The sequence below is a fragment of the Sminthopsis crassicaudata genome, chromosome 1 (genome assembly GCF_048593235.1).
Source record: "Sminthopsis crassicaudata isolate SCR6 chromosome 1, ASM4859323v1, whole genome shotgun sequence".
In the NCBI taxonomy this organism is placed as follows: domain Eukaryota; kingdom Metazoa; phylum Chordata; class Mammalia; order Dasyuromorphia; family Dasyuridae; genus Sminthopsis; species Sminthopsis crassicaudata.
This window is the reverse complement of record NC_133617.1, coordinates 394,433,642-394,454,798: the sequence shown is the minus strand read 5'-3', so window position 1 is coordinate 394,454,798 and position 21,157 is coordinate 394,433,642. Positions and strand designations below refer to the sequence as shown.

Here is a 21,157-nt window from a genome sequence, read left to right as displayed (position 1 = left end):
TTTGCATTAGTTTTGTTTGTGCAGAAACTTTTTAATTTGGTGTGTAATCAAAATGTTCTATTTTGTGATCAATAATGGTCTCTAGTTCTCCCTTGGACACAAACTCCTTCCTCCTCCACAAGTCTGAGAGGTAAACCATCCCATGTTCCTCCAATTTATTTATGATTTTGTTCTTTATGCCTAAATCTTGGACCCATTTTGATCTAATCTTAGTATGTGGTGTTAAATGTGGGTCCATTCCTAGTTTCTGCCATACTAATTTCCAGTTTTCCCAGCAGTTTTTGTCAAATAATGAATTCTTATCCCAAAATTTGGGATCTTTGGGTTTGTCAAACACTAGATTGCTATAGTTGTACCCTTTTTTGTCCTTTGTATCTAATCTGTTCCACTGATCTACCGGTCTATTTCTTAGCCAATACCAAATGGTTTTGGTGACTGTTGCTTTATAATATAGCTTTAAATCAGGTACACTTAGACCACCTTCCTCTGACTTTTTTTTCATTAGTTCCCTTGCAATTCTCGACCTTTTATTCTTCCATATGAATTTTGTTGTTATTTTTTCTAGGTCATTAAAATAGTTTCTTGGGAGTCTGATTGGTATAGCACTAAATAAATAGATTAGTTTGGGGAGTATTGTCATCTTTATTATATTCGCTCGGCCTATCCAAGAACACTGAATGTCTTTCTAATTATTTAAATCTGACTTTATTTTTGTGGCAAGTGTTTTGTAATTTTGCTCATATAATTCCTGACTCTCCTTTGGTAGATAGATTCCCAAATATTTTATACTATCGACTGTTATTTTGAATGGAATTTCTCTTTGTATCTCTTGCTGTTGGATTGTGTTGGTAATGTATAAAAATGCCGAGGATTTATGTGGATTTATTTTGTATCCTGTGACTTTGCTAAAATTCTGAATTATTTCTAATAGCTTTTTAGCAGAGTCTTTGGGGTTCTCTAAGTATACCATCATGTCATCTGCGAAAAGTCACCTCATTATTTAGAAGAACTAAGTCCATCACAGTTGGTCATCACATAATCTTTTTGTTACTGTATATGATGTTCTCTTGGTTCTGCTCACTTCATTCAGTATCATTTTATACGTCTTTCTAGGCTTTTCTAAAATTAATTTGCTCATCATTTTTTATAGAATAATAATATTCCATTACATTTATATACCTTAACTTATTCATCCATTCCCCAATTGATGACTTTTCACTCAGTTTTCAATTCTTTGCCATAGCAAAATGAGCTGCCATAAATATTTTTGTATCTTTTCCCCGTTTTTTCACTTTATTTGGGATACCCAGTAATAATATTACTGGGCCAAAGGGTATCAGGCTTCTTAGGCTTCATTCAATCATTTAATCAGCAAATATTTGTTAAGCACCTACTAAGTGCCAGGCACTGTTCTAGGGGAAGGGAATTCAAATACAAAGAATAAAACCATTCCTATTCTCAATGAAATTTTCATCTAGTTGGGGACATGCATATTTGCAGCATAAATGTTAAATTATACACACAAAATTATTTACACAACTCAAAGAAGATAGTTTAGAAGGATATTAGCATTTGAAAGACTCAGCAAAGTCTTTTTTTTTTTTTTTTTTTTTTTTTTAAAGAAAGGAACTTTGTGAGATGGAGATCAGAAGCAAATGTATACCAGACACTGAAAAAAGCCACTGAAAGGCTTCAGAGAGATAGGAAATAAAATATTATTTAGCAACAGAGAAAAAGCTAATTTTCTTGATTGCATAGTTTAAGTAGAGAAGTAGGAGGCTGTAAAAGTGGATTGTGGCCAGGTTGTGTAGGATTTTAAAATCAAAAAAGAGATTTTATTTAGAGGGAAAAATATACAACTGGAATTGTTTAAGGAGAGAAATGACATGGTAACATCTGCACTTAAGGAAACCTGCTTTGGCAATAGAATGCAGGATGGACTAAGTGGTGAAAATCTTAAAGTAGAGAAATCAGTTAGGAGGCTGTTATTTAGACAAGGGGTAATGATGAATGAAGGTGACAGCTATGACAGTGAAAAGAAGGGATAGGCTGATAGAGATATTGAGAAAGTAGAAGCATCAAAATTTGGCAGATGATTTGGATATATGAATGAAGGAGTAAGGAATCATGAATAATGACAAGATTACAAACCTGGAATACCTAAAGTTTAATGGTGCCTTTGACAGATAAAGGAAAATTTGAAAGAAAATGGACTTTGGGAGAAAGATAATGAGTTTAATTTTAAATATGTTGAATTTTTAAGGTGTCTCTGGGGAGCCCTAAGAGATCAAAAATGAAAAAACCCTTTATGTGAAAAAAAATTTGTGGCAGCTCTTTTTGTTGTGACTAAGATCTCCGGAAAGCTAAGGAAGCATCTGTCAGGGAATTGAACAAATTCTGGTATAAATGTAAAGGAATATTATAGTGCTGCAAGAAATTATGAAAGGGCAATTTTAGAGAGAATAGGGAATATTTTTATAAATTGATGCTGAGTGAAGAGAAGAGAAACAGGAGAAGAGTTTAGAAAATAACACTAGAGACAACTTTAAAGGACTTAAGAATTCTTATTAATGAAGTAACTAGCTGTGATTTTAGAGGACCTATGATGTAACATGTTATCAACCTCAAAGAGAAGTAATGCATTCAGGTTATCAGTTGAGATGAATAGATGGAAATGTGATTGTTTCATACACGCACGTATGCATAACTTAGCCAGTGTAAGAATTAATTTTTGATTGGGTCTACATGTTTGTTACTACGGTGTTATTCTTTTTAAATGGATGGATTAGGTGGGAAGATGAAACCATAAATTTTTGTTAACTGAAAACAAAATTTCAAGAAAAAAAAAAATCTCACTGGCTTTTTTGAAACATCCAATGGACAACTAGTAATATAAGAGTGTTCCTTGGATAGAGAACTTGAGGTTGAATAGGTAGATCTGGGAGGCATCCAGGGGGAAAAAGGAGAAGATCAGGACAGAACTCTGGGAACTCAGCCACAGTTTGGGGATGTGACATAGATAATGAGCAAGCAAAAGAGACTAAAGGCAGGTAGGAGACAAAGGAAGACAGAATTGTGTCACAAAAACCCAGAGAGGAGAAAATATCTTGGAGGTGACAGGATGGTTAGCTGTATAACATGCATCAGATACATTGGAAAGGATGAGGACTGAGAAGAGATCTCTTTACACTTTACAATCCAGATACTGGCCTATTTGCTGTTATTCATACAAGGTACTTTATCTCCTTATAACATAAATTTGTCTTGGTTGTCCCCTCTGCATGGAATGCTTTGCTTCCTCACCTCTATTTTCCCTGCTCACTGCTTTCTTGTTTCCTTCACAACTCAGCTCAAAACCCACCTTTTGTTGGAGTCATGTCCCAGCCTCCTTATTCTTTTTTTTTTTTTTCCTGATAATACAAGTTTTGTCTATATCTTGTGTGTAAATAGTTATTTGCATGTTTTCTTCCCCAGTACAATGTAAGCTCTGAGAGAATGACCATATTTTGGCCTTTCTTACAGTACCTGTCATATAATAAGCATTTAATAAATGCATAATTACCATCTGACTTGTCTTACTAGGGCATTGTGGTATAAAATGGAAGAGCAGTTGATACCATTTCATTCTCCAAAATAAGGAGGCTATTGCTATAATTTGGGAAGGTAATAATAAAGGCACGTTCTAAGATACAGTAAAAAGATAAAGAACTCCCCCTCTTTCTGTGAGTGATATCATTCACCTGATCTCTCATGTACTAAATCTTGGTGTCATCCTGTACTCATTCCTCTTTGCTCATAATCAATTGCGAAGTTCTGACGATTCTTTTTAAATATCTTCAGCTATGTCTACTGATAATCTTGTTGGACTCTGCTTTGATCAGATCTCACTTGGGATATTATATTTGGTTCTAGACATTTTAGAAAGGACATGGATGATCTGAAGCAACAGAAGATAGTAGTCTGTTATACAAGAATTCTTTCAGGAACTGAGAATGGAAAAGGGAAAATTTAGGGGTCACAATATAGTCTTTAAGTGTTTGAAGGGCTGTATGAGAGAATAGTATAATTAAACTTGTTTCTTCATAGAATATAAGCTCTTTAAGAGAAAGGACTTCTTTTCTTTCCCTCCTTTTCCCTCTTACCCCCTAGAACCTTACAGAATGCCTGACGCTGAGTAGGTACTAAATAAGCTCTTTTTAGCGAGCTGAACTGGATTAAATGTTGTTGCATTCTTCAATGATCTAGGAAAGAGATTATGAAGGCTTCATCTAGAGTGGGGAGAAGGAATTATATACAAGAGATACTGTGAAGATAGAAACAAAATTTGTGAACATAATAAACATGTCATGTGAATTAGAATTAGGAGTAGAAGATGACAGTGAGATTGTGAACTTGTTTACTAGAAGGCTAGTAAACCAAAAAAAATAAAGCTCATAAGAAGAGAGAGTTTGGGGAGAATGAATGATAAGGAGTTTGTTTTGACTTGTGTTTTGTACAAGATGACTGTTAATACTTTAACCAAAGGAGTAGGCAGGACAGAAAAACATTTTGGTAGTATCTCACTGCCTCCATAATCTTGTCAATGTGTCTCCTGCCTCCAGCAGTGCAGATTACCCTCTTAAAGATACCTTCCCATCCTGAATAATTATTGTATATGTTCTCCCATAAATCACTTACAGGGAATCTATCCATTATGCTAAAGGCTTCTCCTGAGTCTCTTCACATTGTATCATACCATTGGGACATTCAGGCTGTCCAGCAGTAATGCCTTATTTCCCTTCATGACTAGCTCACCTTTTTCAAGTAGATATTTCTCTGGGGATAATCCTTATGCTGCTTCTCTTATGCCGTCATAACATAGCAATGTGCTATGGCCTATTAATGCCTACCATGCAACTTCTCAATTGCTTTGGGATTGACCTGAAACTGCAAATCTTCAGAGACTCTGGTGTTCCGTGATTAGAATTTAAAAGATTCATTTTTATTTCAGAGAGAAGCCTTAAAAATGCTACAATCTTCTAAATGCAATTCAACTCAGTTTCTTCCTCCTTTTCAATTCAGGATCCAGTTCATTGTCCAACTTCAGTTGTCTAAGATGAAACAGCGTTGTCTGGGCAAGAGGCATTTTTATCTATTTTTTTGTTTGTTTGTTTGTTTTTCATTTGTGGATAGTTAGGACCAACTTCTTTGAGTAATTATAGATTTCATTAGTATTGTACAGTGTTGGGGGCAGCTAGGTGGCACAGTGGATTGAGCACCAGCCTTGAATTCAGGAGGACCCAGAGTTCAAATCTGGTCTCAAACACTTAACACTTCCTAGCTGTGTGACCCTGGGCAAGTCACTTAACCCCAGCCTCAGAAGGGAAAAAAAAAAAAAAGAATTGTATAGTGTTATCAGCAAACAGGAGCATCTTGGAATCTTCAGTTTGGAATCTGCATTGCATATCATCTATGACAGAGGTAAAGACCTTTAGAAAGCTGTCTCCTTATTTTATGCCTCACTTGATAGAAATATTTAGAGATCTTTCAAATAAGTCACTTCTGTTTTTAGCTACTTCAGGGAATCTTTTAAATTCATGCTTACATGCTTACAAGCAGATACTCTCTAAAATTACCAACATGCCACTAAAAAAATGATGGCACAATTCAACATATAACCTTTGTGTCTAAGTGAGATTTAATAGTGACATAGCATAGCCTGCACACCACAAGATGAGAATAGATGCTGGACCATCATTGTCTCTTCTTCATCTGGTGGAAGAGGTGTGTGTAGGGTTAAATAAGGGAAAAAAATTTCTGTTGAAGCTATCTAATCAAAGGTAGAGTGAGCTTTCTCAAGATAATGGATTCCTGTCATCTAGGGGAGGGAGGGGAAAATTCGGAAAGGGATAATGCTGTTAAAAAAAAAAATTACCCATGCATATGTACTGTCAAAAAATTATTATAATTATAAAAAAAAAAAAAAGATAATGGGTTCCTCATAGAAGAAAGATCTTCGAGCAAATGACCCTTTGTCAGGTATAATATAGAGGGCGATCTTCTTTAAGTACAATTTGCACTAGATTGCTTCCAAAATCTCTTCCAACTTCAATTCTATTATTTGATTGGTGACTGAAGAAAAAGTTATTTTTCTAATAGCAGATATCCTATAATATAAATTCTACAATATAGATTGTATAATTGTCTAGATTGCACATATACCACTTGGTAAGCTGTTTCCTTTTCATACTTTCATCAATAAATGCCCTTAATAAATGTGTAGACTATTCTTATAAGATTTTATAGAAATGAGAAAATATCAGTAGTTATTTCCTGATTTGCTTTTTTTATTAAAAAAAAAAAGTTAATTTTTTCATACTTTTTATATCCATGAACTTTTCTTTTCTTTTTTTTTCTTTTTTCTTTTTTTTTTTTCTTCTGAGGCTGGGGTTAAGTGACTTGCCCATGGTCACACAGCTAGGAAGTGTTAAGTGTCTGAGATCACATTTGAACTCAGGTCCTCCTGAATTCAGGGCTGGTGCTCTATCCACTGCGCCACCTAGCTGCCCCCATGAACTTTTCTAAATATTTAGTATTTTTCTTTTTCCTTTTTATTAGCTTGAGAATTAGACAAAGCATTTTCAAAAGCATGTTGTCTTATACTGCATCTTCTTTTCAGTAGAGATAAGGAAGGGGACTGTGGGGTATGCAATTTGCTTTACATTATCAACTGTGGTCACCGTGCCCATTTTTTTTTTTTTTAACTGATTTTATTTCCCTTTATTATAAAGAAAAGTTCATGGGGGAGAAGTAGATATATAAAAATTACTTATACAGTTACTTCTAGCTAAGACCATCTTTTTTGGCATATTTATACATAGCCTAGTTCTACTGCTCTTTCTGTCTTTTGGGGGGTTAAGGGTGGGTTATTTGATGCTATTTCTGTTACCTCATGCAACTATGGGCTCAAATGAAAAGAGTTATTTGGAGATTCTTTCTGAATTTAAAGATGCAGAATGAGATGTGCATCTTTAGACATGTCTAGTGCAAGTATTTGACCATGAATATTGGTTACAGGGAGGAAGGGGAAGAATGAAAGAGAAGAAAAATAAATGCCTGTTCTTTGAAAAATAGAAATCAATAATTTAAAAAATAACAATAGTAGTTCTGTTTAGATGTGCTGTTTTAGAATTCTTAACAAAACTTTTATTAGTTATCAAAAATAAAGAAAATATAAATGAATTAGTGTATAGATGAATGATTATTGTTTAGAAGGTACTCAATATATTTTTCTGGCAACAAAATTTTGGGGGGTTTATTAACTATTTTGGGAAATCTCTAATCCCACAGTGTATCATTCTGATTTGTATTCATGTATTTTAACCATCACTTTCCATCACTTTTTCTTCGTGATTTTTATAAATATTTTTGCTTAAAACCTCAATAGCAGTAGGAATCTTAGGGCTTGTTATCATTTATGCCTGGCTTTGGGAATTAAGGTGGGGAATAGCATTATTGAAAGATGGCCAAATTATTGTGGCAAAGTCTGTCTCCTGGTGTCTAATCTTATGTTTATCTAAAAGATTGCTGAAGGGAGGGAAAAGTAGATAGAGTGCTATGGTTAAGAAGTAGGACATTAGAGACTTAGAGATGATTTTAGAATGCATCTGGAATATAGGTGAGGTGCTTAAAAGAGCTAACTAACCCAATTGTTGTTCTTTTTTTTCAGTATCTTCAATTTTTAGGCCACAAGGGTTTCCACACCCCAACCTAGGCAATAATGTTTCTATAGCCAGCTGGTTTTGAATAGATTTCTTCTAAGAAGTGACCTATACATGTAGTTAGTCTATAATGAGTTAATAATTTGGTACTGGCACCTAGAAAAAAAGAATCTAAAGTGGTGTGGTAGATTTGTGACTGCATTCTCTTATTTTTAGCAGGATCTCAGGAAATACACATGAATTTCCCAGTATTTGCAGGATACTTTAGTAAAAAGGAGTATAAGATTATCTTTTCCAAAAAAGAAAAAAGTCATCTTTGAAAACCATTATATTGAGTCATACTTTCTACTTTGCCCTCCTTTTTAATAGAGAAGTTAAGTAGATGACAATTTTGAAACTTATATATGTGAGTTGAATGGAGTTGTGGAGAAAATAGCATGAATTTTTACTATGATTTCTGTTTCTTGAATTCTGCTTTCAAAGTAGAATTATTGAGATGGGAGAAAATTGTAAAGTATACCCATTTTTCTACTTTTGAACTGTGTATAATAAAGAACTTGTTCATCTGTTTTCACCAACTATAGATGACTCTTTCTAGTTAGCAGCACTGCTGGTTTCACAAAAAATTATTCCTGAGACACAGTGTAAATTTTCAGATATTTGGGGCATAGGAAAAAGAGAAGTGAACATGATACCATGGTAAACTAGAAATATCCCAAAGTTCTGAAATTCAGAATAATTGGTCTCTGAGGGATATAACAGAAAAGTCCCTGTAGCAAATCTTAATCCACTGAACTACTGGAAGGTTTCACAGTAAAATGCTCCTGAAGTGACTGACATCCCATCCTCTAAGTTTCTAGTTTGAACACCCAGGAACACCTCTGCATAAATATCCCCAGAGTGCCCCTGGGGGCAGAGTTTAGTGTGTGGATGAAGCTACCAAGAACTTGGAGCTGGCTTGCAGAGTGACTCTGCTAACCCATTTTGGAACTGGCATTAAAGCAAGTAAGAGTACCTTACCTGTGTGCCTAAGCTGACCAAAACTTAAAAACAGAGTTTCATTCCATAAATATGTCATCATCATCTTCATCATCATGAAACATGTCAACTATGATGTTCAACGTATTTGTTCTAGGAATTGAGGATACGAAGAAGTACTAGATGTGTTCTCTGTCTCCAAGGAGTATCCATCTTGACTACTTTTCATATAGAAATGAATTCTTTTTGTATAATAGTTTATTTTTTCAAATATATGCAAAGATAGTTTTCAACATTCACCTTTGCAAAATCTTATGTTCCCAATTTTTTCCCTCTCTCCTCCCTTCCCCCCTCCTCTAGACAGCAAGCAATCCAGTCTTAAATGCATGTAGTTCTTTTACATATTCCTCATGCTATGCCCCCCCAAAAAAGAGAGAGATCAAAAAGGAAGGAAAAAAATGAGAGAAAAAAACCAAGCAAACAAACAACAACAAAAGGTGACAGTATCATGCTTTGATTCAGTCCACTTTATTTTATACAGATGACTTTTTTCATCACAACTCTATTGGAATTACCTTGAATCATCTCATTGTTGAACAGAGCCGAGTCCAATTTTCAGATGAAGAAATTAAAACCATTTCTAATCATATGAAAAAAATACTCTAAATCACTATTGATTAGAGAAATGTAAATTAAGACAACTCTGAGGTATTACTACACACTTCTCAGATTGACTAAGATAACAGGAAAAGATAATGTTGAATGTTGGAAGGGATGTGCTAGGACACATCCCTTGTTGGTAGAGTTGTGAAATTATCTAGCCATTCTAGAGAGTAATGTAGAGGTATGCCTAAAGGGCTATCAAACTGTACATACCCTTTGATCCAACAGTGTTTCTACTGGACTTATATGTCAAGGAGATCTTAAAGGAGGGAAAGGGACCCACATGTACAGAAATGTTTGTGGCAGCCCTTTCTGTAGTGGCAAGAAACTAGAAAGTTGGAGAATGCCTGAATAAGTTGTGGTACATCAAATTATGGAGTATTAGTCTATATGAAATGATCAGAATGATTTCAAAAAAGGCTGGAGAGACTTACATTAACTGATGCTAAGTAAAATAAGTAATACTAAGAGAACATTGTATACAGCAACAGCAAGATTATATGATGGTCAATTCTGATGGACGTGGCTCTTTTCAATAGTGAGGTGATTTAAGCTAGTACTAATGGACATATATGGTTCATAACATAGTATTGTCATTTTTTTGTTGTTGTTATTGTTTGCTTGCATTTTGTTTTTTCATTTTTTCCTTTTTGATCTAATTTTTCTTGTGTAACATAATAATTGTGGAAATATGTAGAAGAATTTGCACATGTTTAACATATATTGGATTGCTTGCTATTTAGAGGAGGGGAGAAGGGAAGAGAGGAAGAAAAAAGAATTTGGAATGTAAAGTTTTGCAACAGTGAATGTTGAAACTAGCTAGACATATATTTTGAAAATAAGGCTTTATTTTTAAAAACATAAATAATAAAATATATTAATTTTTTTATTTTATTTATTTATTATTTTTTTTTTTTTTTTAAGAAAAGAGCCAAGTCCATCACAGTTGATCATCACATAATCTTATTGCTGTATAGTGTTCTCTTGGTTCTGATTCACTTAGCATCAGTTCATGTTAGTCTTTCCAGGCTTTTCTGAAATCAGATTGTTATTATAGAACAACAATATTCCATTAGGTTCATATTATAAGACTTAAGACAGCCAATCTTCCAATAACTTGCATGAATCTTTAGCAGTGATTCCCCTTCTAAGCTTCCGTTTCTTCATTTGTAAAAATGAAGAAGTTGAACTAACATTGTTAGATTAAACATTGCAATTTTAAATGATTCAGCGTACTATGGTTTATGTCAAACAGTGAAATCATGGTCTTAGTATATTTTACAACCAGGAATTAGAAAAATTCTCTTCTGATGGTACCATTTACTGGTTTGACATATGACTTAGGAATTTTTTTTTTTTAACTTCTGAAAAAGAGGTAATTATAGCTAAATCAGTGGCTGAACACTTTGACACTGAAATTCTTTGATGCTTTTAGTTCCTCTGATCTTCATATCTACACCCATCCCGTATCATCACTCAGAATTCTCTAACTTAAAGGATTTAGAACTAGAAAGGTATCTTAAAAACCAAAATTTCTGAATAAACTACTAACGTTAGATTTCTACTTTCTGCATAAAACCTTGCTTTCCAAGTCTACCATTTCCTCATAGCCAATGTACTTATTCTTTATCTTCATCTAAACTTTAGACCCTATACATTTTCCTAATGCCCTTACCCTGTCAGTCCTTTTCTACCTATCTAGCCTAGACCCTATTATAAACTATTTAAACTTTGCCTTCACCAGCACAATAGAATCTCTTGACATTCTGCCATGCTGTCCATGAAATCCCAGTACTGGTTTATCCCCTTGTTAGCTTTTTCTTCCTGTCTATCTAAATTCCCCATCTTAGAATTGCTTTAAAAAAAAAAAAAAAAGACACTCATATATTGTATCTAGTTATACTGTAACACATGCAAAATGTATGGGATTGCCTGTCATCTAGGGGAGGGGAGTAGAGGAAAGGAGGGGAAATTTTGGAAAAATGAATACAAGGGATAATGTTATTTAAAAAAAAATTACTCATGCATATATACTGTCAAAAAATTTATAATTATAAAATTAATTTTAAAAAAAAGAAGCCTTTCATAATCTACCTCAAAAAAAAAGGTCATGAGGACATACAAAAATATTTATATAATCCATTCTCATTTAGGACTCACTGCTGGAGTAACTAGGTAATACAGTGGGTCCATTAGCCATGGAGTTAGGACTAGATACTAGCTGTATGACTTTGGCAAGTTACTTAATCTCAGTTGCCACCAAAAAGAAAAAAAGAAAAGAACCTCAATGCTGCTTAGTTATCTTTTTGTGATACTTAGCAAAGTAAAGTAAATGCTATTATTACAGATTTTCTACATTTTTACATTTTATACATGAGAAAACAGAGCCAAATAAAGGTTGTCATACAGCTAATAAGCGTCTGAGGACATATCTGATATCAGATCCTACTGACTCCAGATCCAACAGTATCTTACTACAAACAAGCTGCTTCTATATTCCTGGAATACACTCCTTCCTGATAATCCGCCTCATGGCATCCATGTGGAGACACTACTGATTTCAAATTGTTATTATAGAACAATAATATTCCATTATGTTCATATTATAATAAGTCTCCTTTCCTAATTATTATGGTTGTGTGTGTATGTGTGTATGTGTTAAATGCTTGATTATTGATAAACCAATTATCATATGTATCAAAAATTTTAATCTAAGAAGTTGGAAAAGATCAGCCCAGTCTAAGTCTGATCTCTTGGTGTATTAAGCAGTAAATTTTATTTCCTGAATTTGTTTTGTTATAATTAATACTTAAGTTAACAGAATTTCATATAGACTATAGAAAGTACCTTTTTGATATTTCTGGTAAATAAACTTAAAGATTTTTGTAATTTTATGTAACTTCCCAAGCAATTCATAAAATTAGACTGTAGGTTAAATTTTTTATTGATATATTTCTGAATTTAAAATTCTTCATTTCTCTACAAATGAAAAAAAAAAAAAAAAGACTTCAGCAAAGCCAACATATCAGGTTAAGTCTGTCAGTACATGCAATATTCCTCATCTATAGTTCCCTTCCCCCTGCAAAGAAAGTGCTCTCTGTATGCTAGGTACTGAAGGTAGAGTAAAAAATTAAATAACCCCTATCTTCTAGAAGCTTATAGTCTATATATATCAATATAGAGCAATGTTGTTGTGGATAAGTTACAGTCACAGATAATTTACCCACCTCTGTTCAGATAAAGAAAAGACAAAATAATATAGAGAAAAAATCACTGGAACTGGCTAATTCCAGAATCTCCACTTACTGGCTTTGTGACCTCAGGAAAATCTTGTCTTTTTTTTTTTTTTTTTTTTTTTTTGGTCTGCAAAATGAGCATAATATTACTACCTCCCTTGCTTGGGTTTGTAGTTTTTCATGGATATCAATTCAAGTGAACAAATTTTTATTAAGTACCTATTATGGGCACAGCACTGAGAAGGCAGACAATGGTCCCTTCCCTCAAGGAAGATATAACATGTAATCAAATGAACAATCTTATTTTTTACTATATTGCACATTGAGAGTTGATTATTTTTTAGCCTTTTCTTTTGTTACAAGGATCATAGGAAAGTCTTTCTCATGCTATCAGTAAATTATCAAGGATCTTTATGTATTGACCCTGATTAAAGCAGGAATTTATAAATTTTTTTCTTTCTCTCTCCCTTCCCCTTCCCACCTCACCCCCACACCCATTTTAGGGAATTCTTCTAGTGTATGATATCACAAACCGCTGGTCCTTTGATGGCATAGACCGATGGATAAAAGAAATCGATGAGGTAAGTAGTATGTGTGGTTTTTGGATATTGAAACATATCAGGAAGAAAAGACTATTTTCTAAAATAATCAGTTTAGGAAGATGCTACTACTATCACTACCACCCTTGAGAAAGGCCTCCAGTAACCAAAATCTAAATGAATCATAGAACAGTGATAGGAGCTATCTGGCATAGATATCCTGTTAAGATGTTATTTTCTCTTACAACCCATCTAACCCAGAGAACCAAAGGAGAAAAAAAATCAATTTCTGTTAGAATTAAAATGGCAGAAAAATATCCATGCTTTGTATTAGTAGCTATCACTTCTCCTTTTTTATGCCTCACTGCCAAGTTGTTCCTTTATCTGACACAGACCTGAATTGTTTTCTTCTTACAGCATGCTCCTGGTGTTCCCCGAATTTTAGTGGGAAATAGGCTCCACCTGGCCTTCAAGCGGCAGGTACCAACTGAGCAAGCCCGCTCCTATGCTGAGAAGAATTGCATGACATTCTTTGAGGTCAGCCCACTGTGCAACTTCAATGTGATTGAGTCCTTCACAGAACTGTCCAGGATTGTTCTCATGCGACATGGCATGGAGAAAATCTGGAGGCCCAACAGAGGTAAGGAAAGCTTTGAGAACTTTAATTTAATCGTATTAATAAGAGTTGAAAATGGGGAAAGGGGGGGTCCTTTCCTTAAGTATCAGAAGGGGCAACTTAGCTATAGCAACTTCTAGTTGACAGGTTGTCCCATTCTTTAATAGGGAGCAGTGGCTTTGCTTTGTAGAAATTGCCTTATTCAGTGCTATCTATTACCAACTATACTTCTCATCCTGTCTCTTCATTTTTGTCCCTTTATTAAACTTCTTATAGGTAGTAGGAATGTCAAGAAAGGTTGCTTTAAGAATGATCTTAACATGGGGGCAGCTAGGAGGTGCAGTGTTTAGAGCATCAGCCCTGAAATTGGGAGGACCTGAGTTCAAATGTGATCTCAGACACTTAATACTTCCTAGCTGTGTGACCCTGGGCAAGTCACTTAACCCTAATTGCCTTGGGGGGAGGGGGAATGATCTTAACTTTACACTTCTAAAGTCTGTGCTCTAATTTCAAATATTTCTATATGCAACAAGGAAAGTTGTTAAGGAAAAAAAAAAAGGCTATCAATTAAAATCCCTTTTTTGAGGCATATGGAGTCTACTATTCATACTTTGTGTTAAGGGAGTTCCCCAACTCATTCTAGTTTTTAAGAAAGCAAAATAGTGCGATTGATGTTTATTTATAATGTGCACCTTTTTAGGTCTTATTTTTAATAGAGTTGTGGCATCTGTATAGTACATTGACATCCTGAGTCTAATCTGTTTGTACAGTACATTTATGTATTTTGCTATCTAAAATTATACAAAATTTATAATTACACATTTACTTTTGTGATATTTTTAAACATCTCAGAAGTGTAATGAATGTGGCTTTGAGAAAATTTAGCTCTCTAGACTTAAGTTTCCTTAGCTTCAAAAAGAGGTTGTTGAACTAGGTAAGCTAAAGTTCCATATGGCCTGAAAAAACCCTATGACAATTTAGCCAAATCTTTCAAAGAATAAGCTTCAAATATAACATTACTCCCATGGGAAAACAGTATCTGTTTTGTATTTGTTAATCTTTTCCCATAAATGTATTACTATACAAGGACTATCTGTGATGATTGGCATTTTCAATCTACTTTAAAAGCGTCCTAAATTGTAAGAAGGCTGCAAAAACCAAAATCTAATTTAAAGTATTTTTTGCTTGACATCAGTAGGTATTCCCATTGTCCTCTGGGTGGCAGCACATAGGTGTCCTATAAATAATACTTGATTTATTTAGAATCGAGAGTTATCACAAATTATTTCTTATTAAAGAAAAAATACTTGGTTAATATTTTTCTAGTAAGCCTAGAAAAGAAATCCTATGACCTCTTGTGGCTCAGATCTATATAATCTTTATAGATATTTAGTTATTAGTTCCCAAATAATAAGACTGAAAGCTAAATTTTTTTTTTTTTTTGAAAGCTAATATTTTAAAGAAAACACTGCAGGTCCATAAAAAAAGCCTTTGTTTCAGCAAAGCAATGTTTTAGTGTTATTCTCAGCTCTTTTCAGAACCTAGAATAATTTTCATTAGTCCCTTCTGTTGTTGGACAAACCTAGAGGAGAGGGGTGCCATCAAGTGGACAATTGAAGCTGTCCTGTTGCTTTTTATAAATAAACACTTTCCTTAAAAGGAAAGGGAGCTGAAAGGATATTCTTTTGGCAGCATAGAGTAGCATAAAGCATACTGGTCTGAGATTCAGAAGACTTTGCTTCAAGTACTAACTAAAAGAAAAGAAAAAAGACTGGAATTAGAGATCGAGATTTAATGCCAGAGGGCCAGAACTTAACTCCTAGCTCTACCACTAGGTGATAACATTAAAACTTTCTAGAATTGTAAGAACTTAGAAATTTACTAAACAAGTTGATTTATGAACTTGGGCCCCATTTTCCTCATCTGTAAAAATGGATGGATTAATGGAACTCTTTTAATGCATCAGCTACCTCCAAATATATGATAGTGGGTTTTTGTATCCATTCTGGTTCTGCTCTTTGTTGCTTTCACATTATCACTGCTCCTAAGTAAGCCAGTTTTAATCTCTTTAAATGTTTTTTTAGCTTCATTTCTACTATCCAAAAATTCTTTCCCTTTGATAATTTTAATCATTCATTTTCTTTCTTTTCTGTTTTGGCTTTTCCCCAGTGTTCAGTTTACAAGACCTCTGTTGTCGTGCAATTGTGTCCTGTACCCCAGTCCATCTTATTGACAAGCTTCCGCTGCCTGTCACCATCAAAAGTCACCTGAAATCCTTCTCCATGGCCAACGGGATGAATGCAGTGATGATGCATGGACGCTCATATTCCCTAGCGAGCAGCGGGGGTGGGAGCAGCAGCAAAGGCAATAGCCTGAAGAGGTCTAAATCCATCCGTCCTCCACAGAGCCCCCCACAGAACTGCTCACGCAGCAACTGCAAGATCTCTTAGCAAAATGAAGAACTCAGTGAGCATAAAGACACCCACACCCACCCACCCATGTACAAATGTTTGCACATTCAACTCTCTTAAAAGAAAAAAGAAAAAAATGGATCCCACTGTTATTCCTTGGTTAATCTCTTACCAGGGTATTTCACTTAGGGAATGTTCCTGATGGTGTGCTTGGAGTCTTGGGTTGGCTGAATCTCATGTCATTGGCAGGGAAGTCTTGGACCCTACACCCTACCCAGAAAGCTTTGGGATTTTCTCTTCACTTAGATAAAGAGAGGTTGGAAAAAACATACGATTGCTGAGAGGGAAAATAATTTAGCTAGTCTCAAAAGGAATGGAATAGTGGAGACTAAAGAGGTAAAAGGTGTGGTGAGGGGAACCTGTGCTGCCGCATGAACCCATAAACTCATAAATGAATTGCCGGTGCTATAGAGGTCCTTGATTTTAAAAAAAAAAAAAAAAAAAAAAAGACTGAAAGGGTTTGGGGGTATGGCAATTTTGCAGTGGATCATACTGCTGTTGCCAAAAACAAACAAACAAAAAAGCTCTTGGGGAGCTGGCTGTTAAGGATTTTAAAGGAAGCTTTGCCTGCCTTTTTCACTTATTTATATAGAAGTATATATAATATCTCACTTTTTTGGGTAAATTTTTAAAAAGCAGTCAGGGAAACCTTTATGCAGCCATGTGATAAAGCATTGCACTCATTACTAGTGCATCTGCTAAGGGGAAATAAAAACACTTTAAGGAAAGCTATGAACTGATACAGGTGTTTTGCAGTGGCAAGTATTTTTGATGTTCGAGTACTCTTTCCACAAAGATAATAAGGAATTTACTGTTAAAGCTTGAAATGTTATTTCTTTGAATACACTTCACCCCTATGGGAAAACAGGAAGAATGTTGTGGATTAGATGAAGACGCCAATAGGAAGAGGGGGGGAATGCTGACTGGGAGTTTTCTTTGCTTTGCACATCCTTTGCTTGCTTTTTTGGTAACTATGCTGAACACATCTGGACTGACTTGTTCCTGTGGGTCTCCTCACCTCTGTTGTACAGTATTGGGTAATGCAAGCATGGCAAGCGAATAAAAGCACAGTCACTTGAAGTTGTCCTTTCTGGAAGATGTGCACTTAGAGAAGCACAGGGCTCAATCCTGGAATCATTTTGGATCTCATCTGTTTACAGTTTTCCCTATCCCATTGACTCTACTCTGTCCTCTCAGTTTTCATCCATCATGTGTCACTCCCTGCTTTTGAAAGCGTAAGGGCTTCAGCAGCCCTCCAAATTGAAAGGTTTCACAGTGAGAAAAAATCTGGGGGGTTACTCCAATGTACCTTTCACACTTTTCCTTATATGCTCCCATGACTTAATGTGTTGGCGTTTTTGTTTTTGTTTTTGTTTTTGTTTTTGTTTTTGCTACAGAAATGTGCTGCTTCCAAACTGGCCATGGAAATCATTCCCTCTTTAAATGTAATGTTGTCTTCATATTTGTTGCTTGATAGATGAAATTTGTGCCAGAATGAAAAGTCCTAAGCTATTCACAAGTTGTTAAATACTTGATTAAGGGAAGCCTAGGAGAATAGTGAATCCATGATTCTGGATTCTTGGACTCCAACTGACATAGAGACGTAGACACTGTCCATCTTTTGTGACTGTAAATGTGCTTGCCACACATTCTTTGTAAATTATGCATAAATTGACTCAGTTTTTTTCAATAGCTTCAGCATACTAATGTAATAGTTTTATCACTCCTTTTCCCTAAAAAAAACTTGCTTTTCTCTGCTGCCGATCAGAAACAATAGAATAAGCTTAACAACTATCTGAAACTGTCCTAAATCAGCGAATAGTGTAGTAGTACTCAAGTGTATACTAAGCTCTGGGTGCTGGTTTACTGGCAAGTTAAATTTGTTTTCTTTGTAATCTGGTGGACTGTGAACAAAGAGCACCCATTTTCAACACTTAAAAGATCTGTCATCAACTCTTTAGATTCTCTGAGGTGAATTTGGGAGATAAATATTGCATCATCATAGAAATAGCTTCTTTTGTTTGGTACATGAGGACCACTGAAGATGCCTTCTAAGAACTAATTGCATGTCCCAGTCTCCAAAAGACTGGTGACTACAAAAACAACAAACCAAACCCATCCTATTGTGTTTTGACACTCACTGCCCTCAGCTTGTGATTGATTCTTGTACTCCTCCCACTGCTCTTCTTATGCCTTTCCCACTGAGTTCTGTCTCATCTACATCTGTGCCTGGGGGGGGTGTTGGGCTTGAGTCACATCGGTGCTGTTTTCTACCTCTTCCTGTCTCAACTTCCCAACTCAGTGTTGGTGTGGCCACACACAGCTGCTCCTACCTTTCCAAGAGCATAGACTGCCCTCAGCAACCACAGAGAGCTGGTGGTAGCTGGCCAGGAACCTCCTTCAGTGTACTAGTTGTATCTTCATCTCCTTTACCTTTCTCCAAAGACTCCATAACAAATCGCAAACATGAATTTCCCAAATCAAGTCCCATTGCTTTTTAGAACCCATGGAATTTGTGGACAGAATAAATAGGCCTAGCCTTTATGGGCAAATGGCTTCCTACTAAGCCTTCCTAGGAAATAAAGGCTATCAATATTTAAAAACCCCCTAGCCATCAACTCACTCAAATTCAGTGGAGCAGAAGACAATCATCATTGAGGGAATATTGAGGGAAGCATGGGCTGTTGGGATAGTCATGGGAGTTGATTGTTCTTGGATTTGGGGAGCCTTTTCTGGAACATTCTCTCACTGCCTCTTGGGGAATTCTGAGTCCTTATCATCCTGTGATTTTGGGGAATACCCATCCACTAACTGATTGCAATTTTCTATGTGAGGACAGGTTTTGGGTTTCTTGCCTTTAGAGCAGCAGAGGGAAATGAGATGATGGTTAAGGATCATTATGACCTCTTTTCTCTCATTTCTGACGCTCTCCTAGCCTTTCTATGCTACAAGTCAAACCTGGAAGATCCTGCAGATTTCTAAACAAAATGGAATCTATTTTCTTTGAAAATCTGAAACAAAATCAAATTGACCTAGGGATTGGGAGTGGGGTGGCGTGAGGAGAAAGGGATTGAGGAATGGTTTTGTCATTTATGATATCAACACTATTCTTAGCTGCTGTTTTGACACTTGTACCATTCCTGTGTTCTATTTGACTTTATTTCTTTGTACAGTAAATGTAATTCAACTGTGATATACATGTTTTGTTTTATATAAATTAAAGTCTCCTTGTTTTTAAACAACCAAGAAGCTTGCAGAAATTACTTTGAGTTATGTGATTCTTTTTCTCTAGGTAGCTCTGAGGTCTTTCGACTCCATACTGAAGATAGTGAGAGTGAAAATACTTGGACTTCCCAGTGAGTCTCAGTTGTGGGGGCCCCCATCTCTTAATTCCTCTCTCTGGGTGGTCGTCTGAGTCTCACAATCAGAGCTACAGAGTCAGAGCTGGTTTGTGGCCACTTAATTGACCCCAAGGGCTTTGTTGGCAAATGCAGACTCTACCTCCCTGGCCTCTCTTGGGTCTCCTATCACTGAATGTGCCATCCTGACACCTCACTTACCCTGCAGCATTCAACTCACATTTATTTTACTCCAGTCCTCTGGTGGCTTATTGTGGGGCTGAAATTTTCCCAAATCCACAGTTAGAACTTGGTCTTCAGCTGGGAGGTCAGGTGGGTAGATTTTAATCCTTCCACAAGGACTCTAGCCAGTTTTTGTGATTCACTGTGCTCAGAGCTGAAGAAGTCATGCAAATGCTTGTTTGGAAGGAAGGTATTAAGTGTGGAAGAAAAGGACAGGTCACTCTAGCTAGAACCCATTGTGTAGTCTGGCCCAGACGGGACTTGAATGGACTTTTCGCTCTACCAGCCTGTCTAGTCTAAGGCCAGCATTTCTCTTCCTCTAGGGTAGTATAGTAAGCCTTTTTCTAATTATTCTTTTCTTCCCATACCCTCCTGGGTCGGGGGAAAACAGTGATGCATGTGTGTGCCGGAAATCCGATAGCAGCTGCAGAGTGGGGAGATAAAAAGGGTAGAAATTTGATCAAGAAAGAGTAAATAAACATTCTGCTAGGACAGAGTGGCTGATGCCTGGGGTAGTTCTGAAAATGCCCTGTGATCTCTGATCACTATGAGCCATCTAAACAAAGGCTGGTGTGAATGCAGGTGCTTGAGGAGCCCCAGGAAGAAAGATCCTGTTTTCCTGCCCTGTCGATGGTAAGGGAGAACACGTAGGGGTTAGCAGGGAGGGCAAGGGGTGAGATGCAGAAACGGGGCTAACTGAAGCAGATGAGTTTGGGAATAAAATGTTTTCCATGACTCATGTGCAGCTGTAAAATGATTGAGTGAGTCCAAGCTACATCACAAGGTTATCATAGTTTCCCGTTTACCAGGTTGCCAGAACTAACCAGGGTGGTCTGCACTTTGAGAGCAACGGACCCAGAGGTCAGGATCCCTCACTTGTGCAGTTGGCCGTCCTGTTGACATCATGTGAGATCTTGGGGGAATCACGTGCTTGGATTTTTTTTATCTCCCATGAGAGTGATACTTACCTCCAGGCATTCGGTGAGATGTAATACACTTGAGATCAGAGTAAATTTCCGCCAACATCCCAGTGTCAGTAGGAATTATATCCCTCCCAGAAAGGGAAAAAAAAAGCACAGCCCCAGCATTATTGCTTATACCAGCATAAATACAGAAGAGATTCCAAACCCTGAAACGGGTTTTCATGAATAAGTGAGATACAAATCTTTAGTCCTTCTCATATATGTACATGATTGCTATAGCTTTTAAGACTGCACCTCCTTGAAAAGCTGTCTGAATTGGGGAGACCTTGACTTCCCTCTCATATCCCATGTCAAGAAAACAGCCAGTCCTGAACTTTATGGGGGATGTGCAGATTATTCAGACTCCCATGCTGTTCTTCCTTTTGACACCAGACTTGGCTTATGATGGGG

At 36.1% G+C, this 21,157-nt stretch overlaps 1 protein-coding gene across 4 annotated transcripts in view; it reads left to right on the top strand.

Annotated features, from left to right (window-relative positions):
• RAB40C (RAB40C, member RAS oncogene family) overlaps positions 1–19,446 on the top strand; it is an 81,618-nt gene extending 62,172 nt beyond the window's left edge. For all 4 annotated transcript variants that reach the window (XM_074279795.1, XM_074279793.1, XM_074279796.1 and 1 more), the window contains exons 5-7: positions 13,081–13,158; positions 13,534–13,756; positions 15,902–19,446. In XM_074279795.1, the coding sequence (XP_074135896.1) occupies positions 13,081–13,158; positions 13,534–13,756; positions 15,902–16,182 (582 nt within the window). In that variant the 3' untranslated portion in view covers positions 16,183–19,446. The remainder of the gene's footprint in view (positions 1–13,080; positions 13,159–13,533; positions 13,757–15,901) is intronic.
• The last annotated feature ends 1,711 nt before the right edge of the window (positions 19,447–21,157 follow it).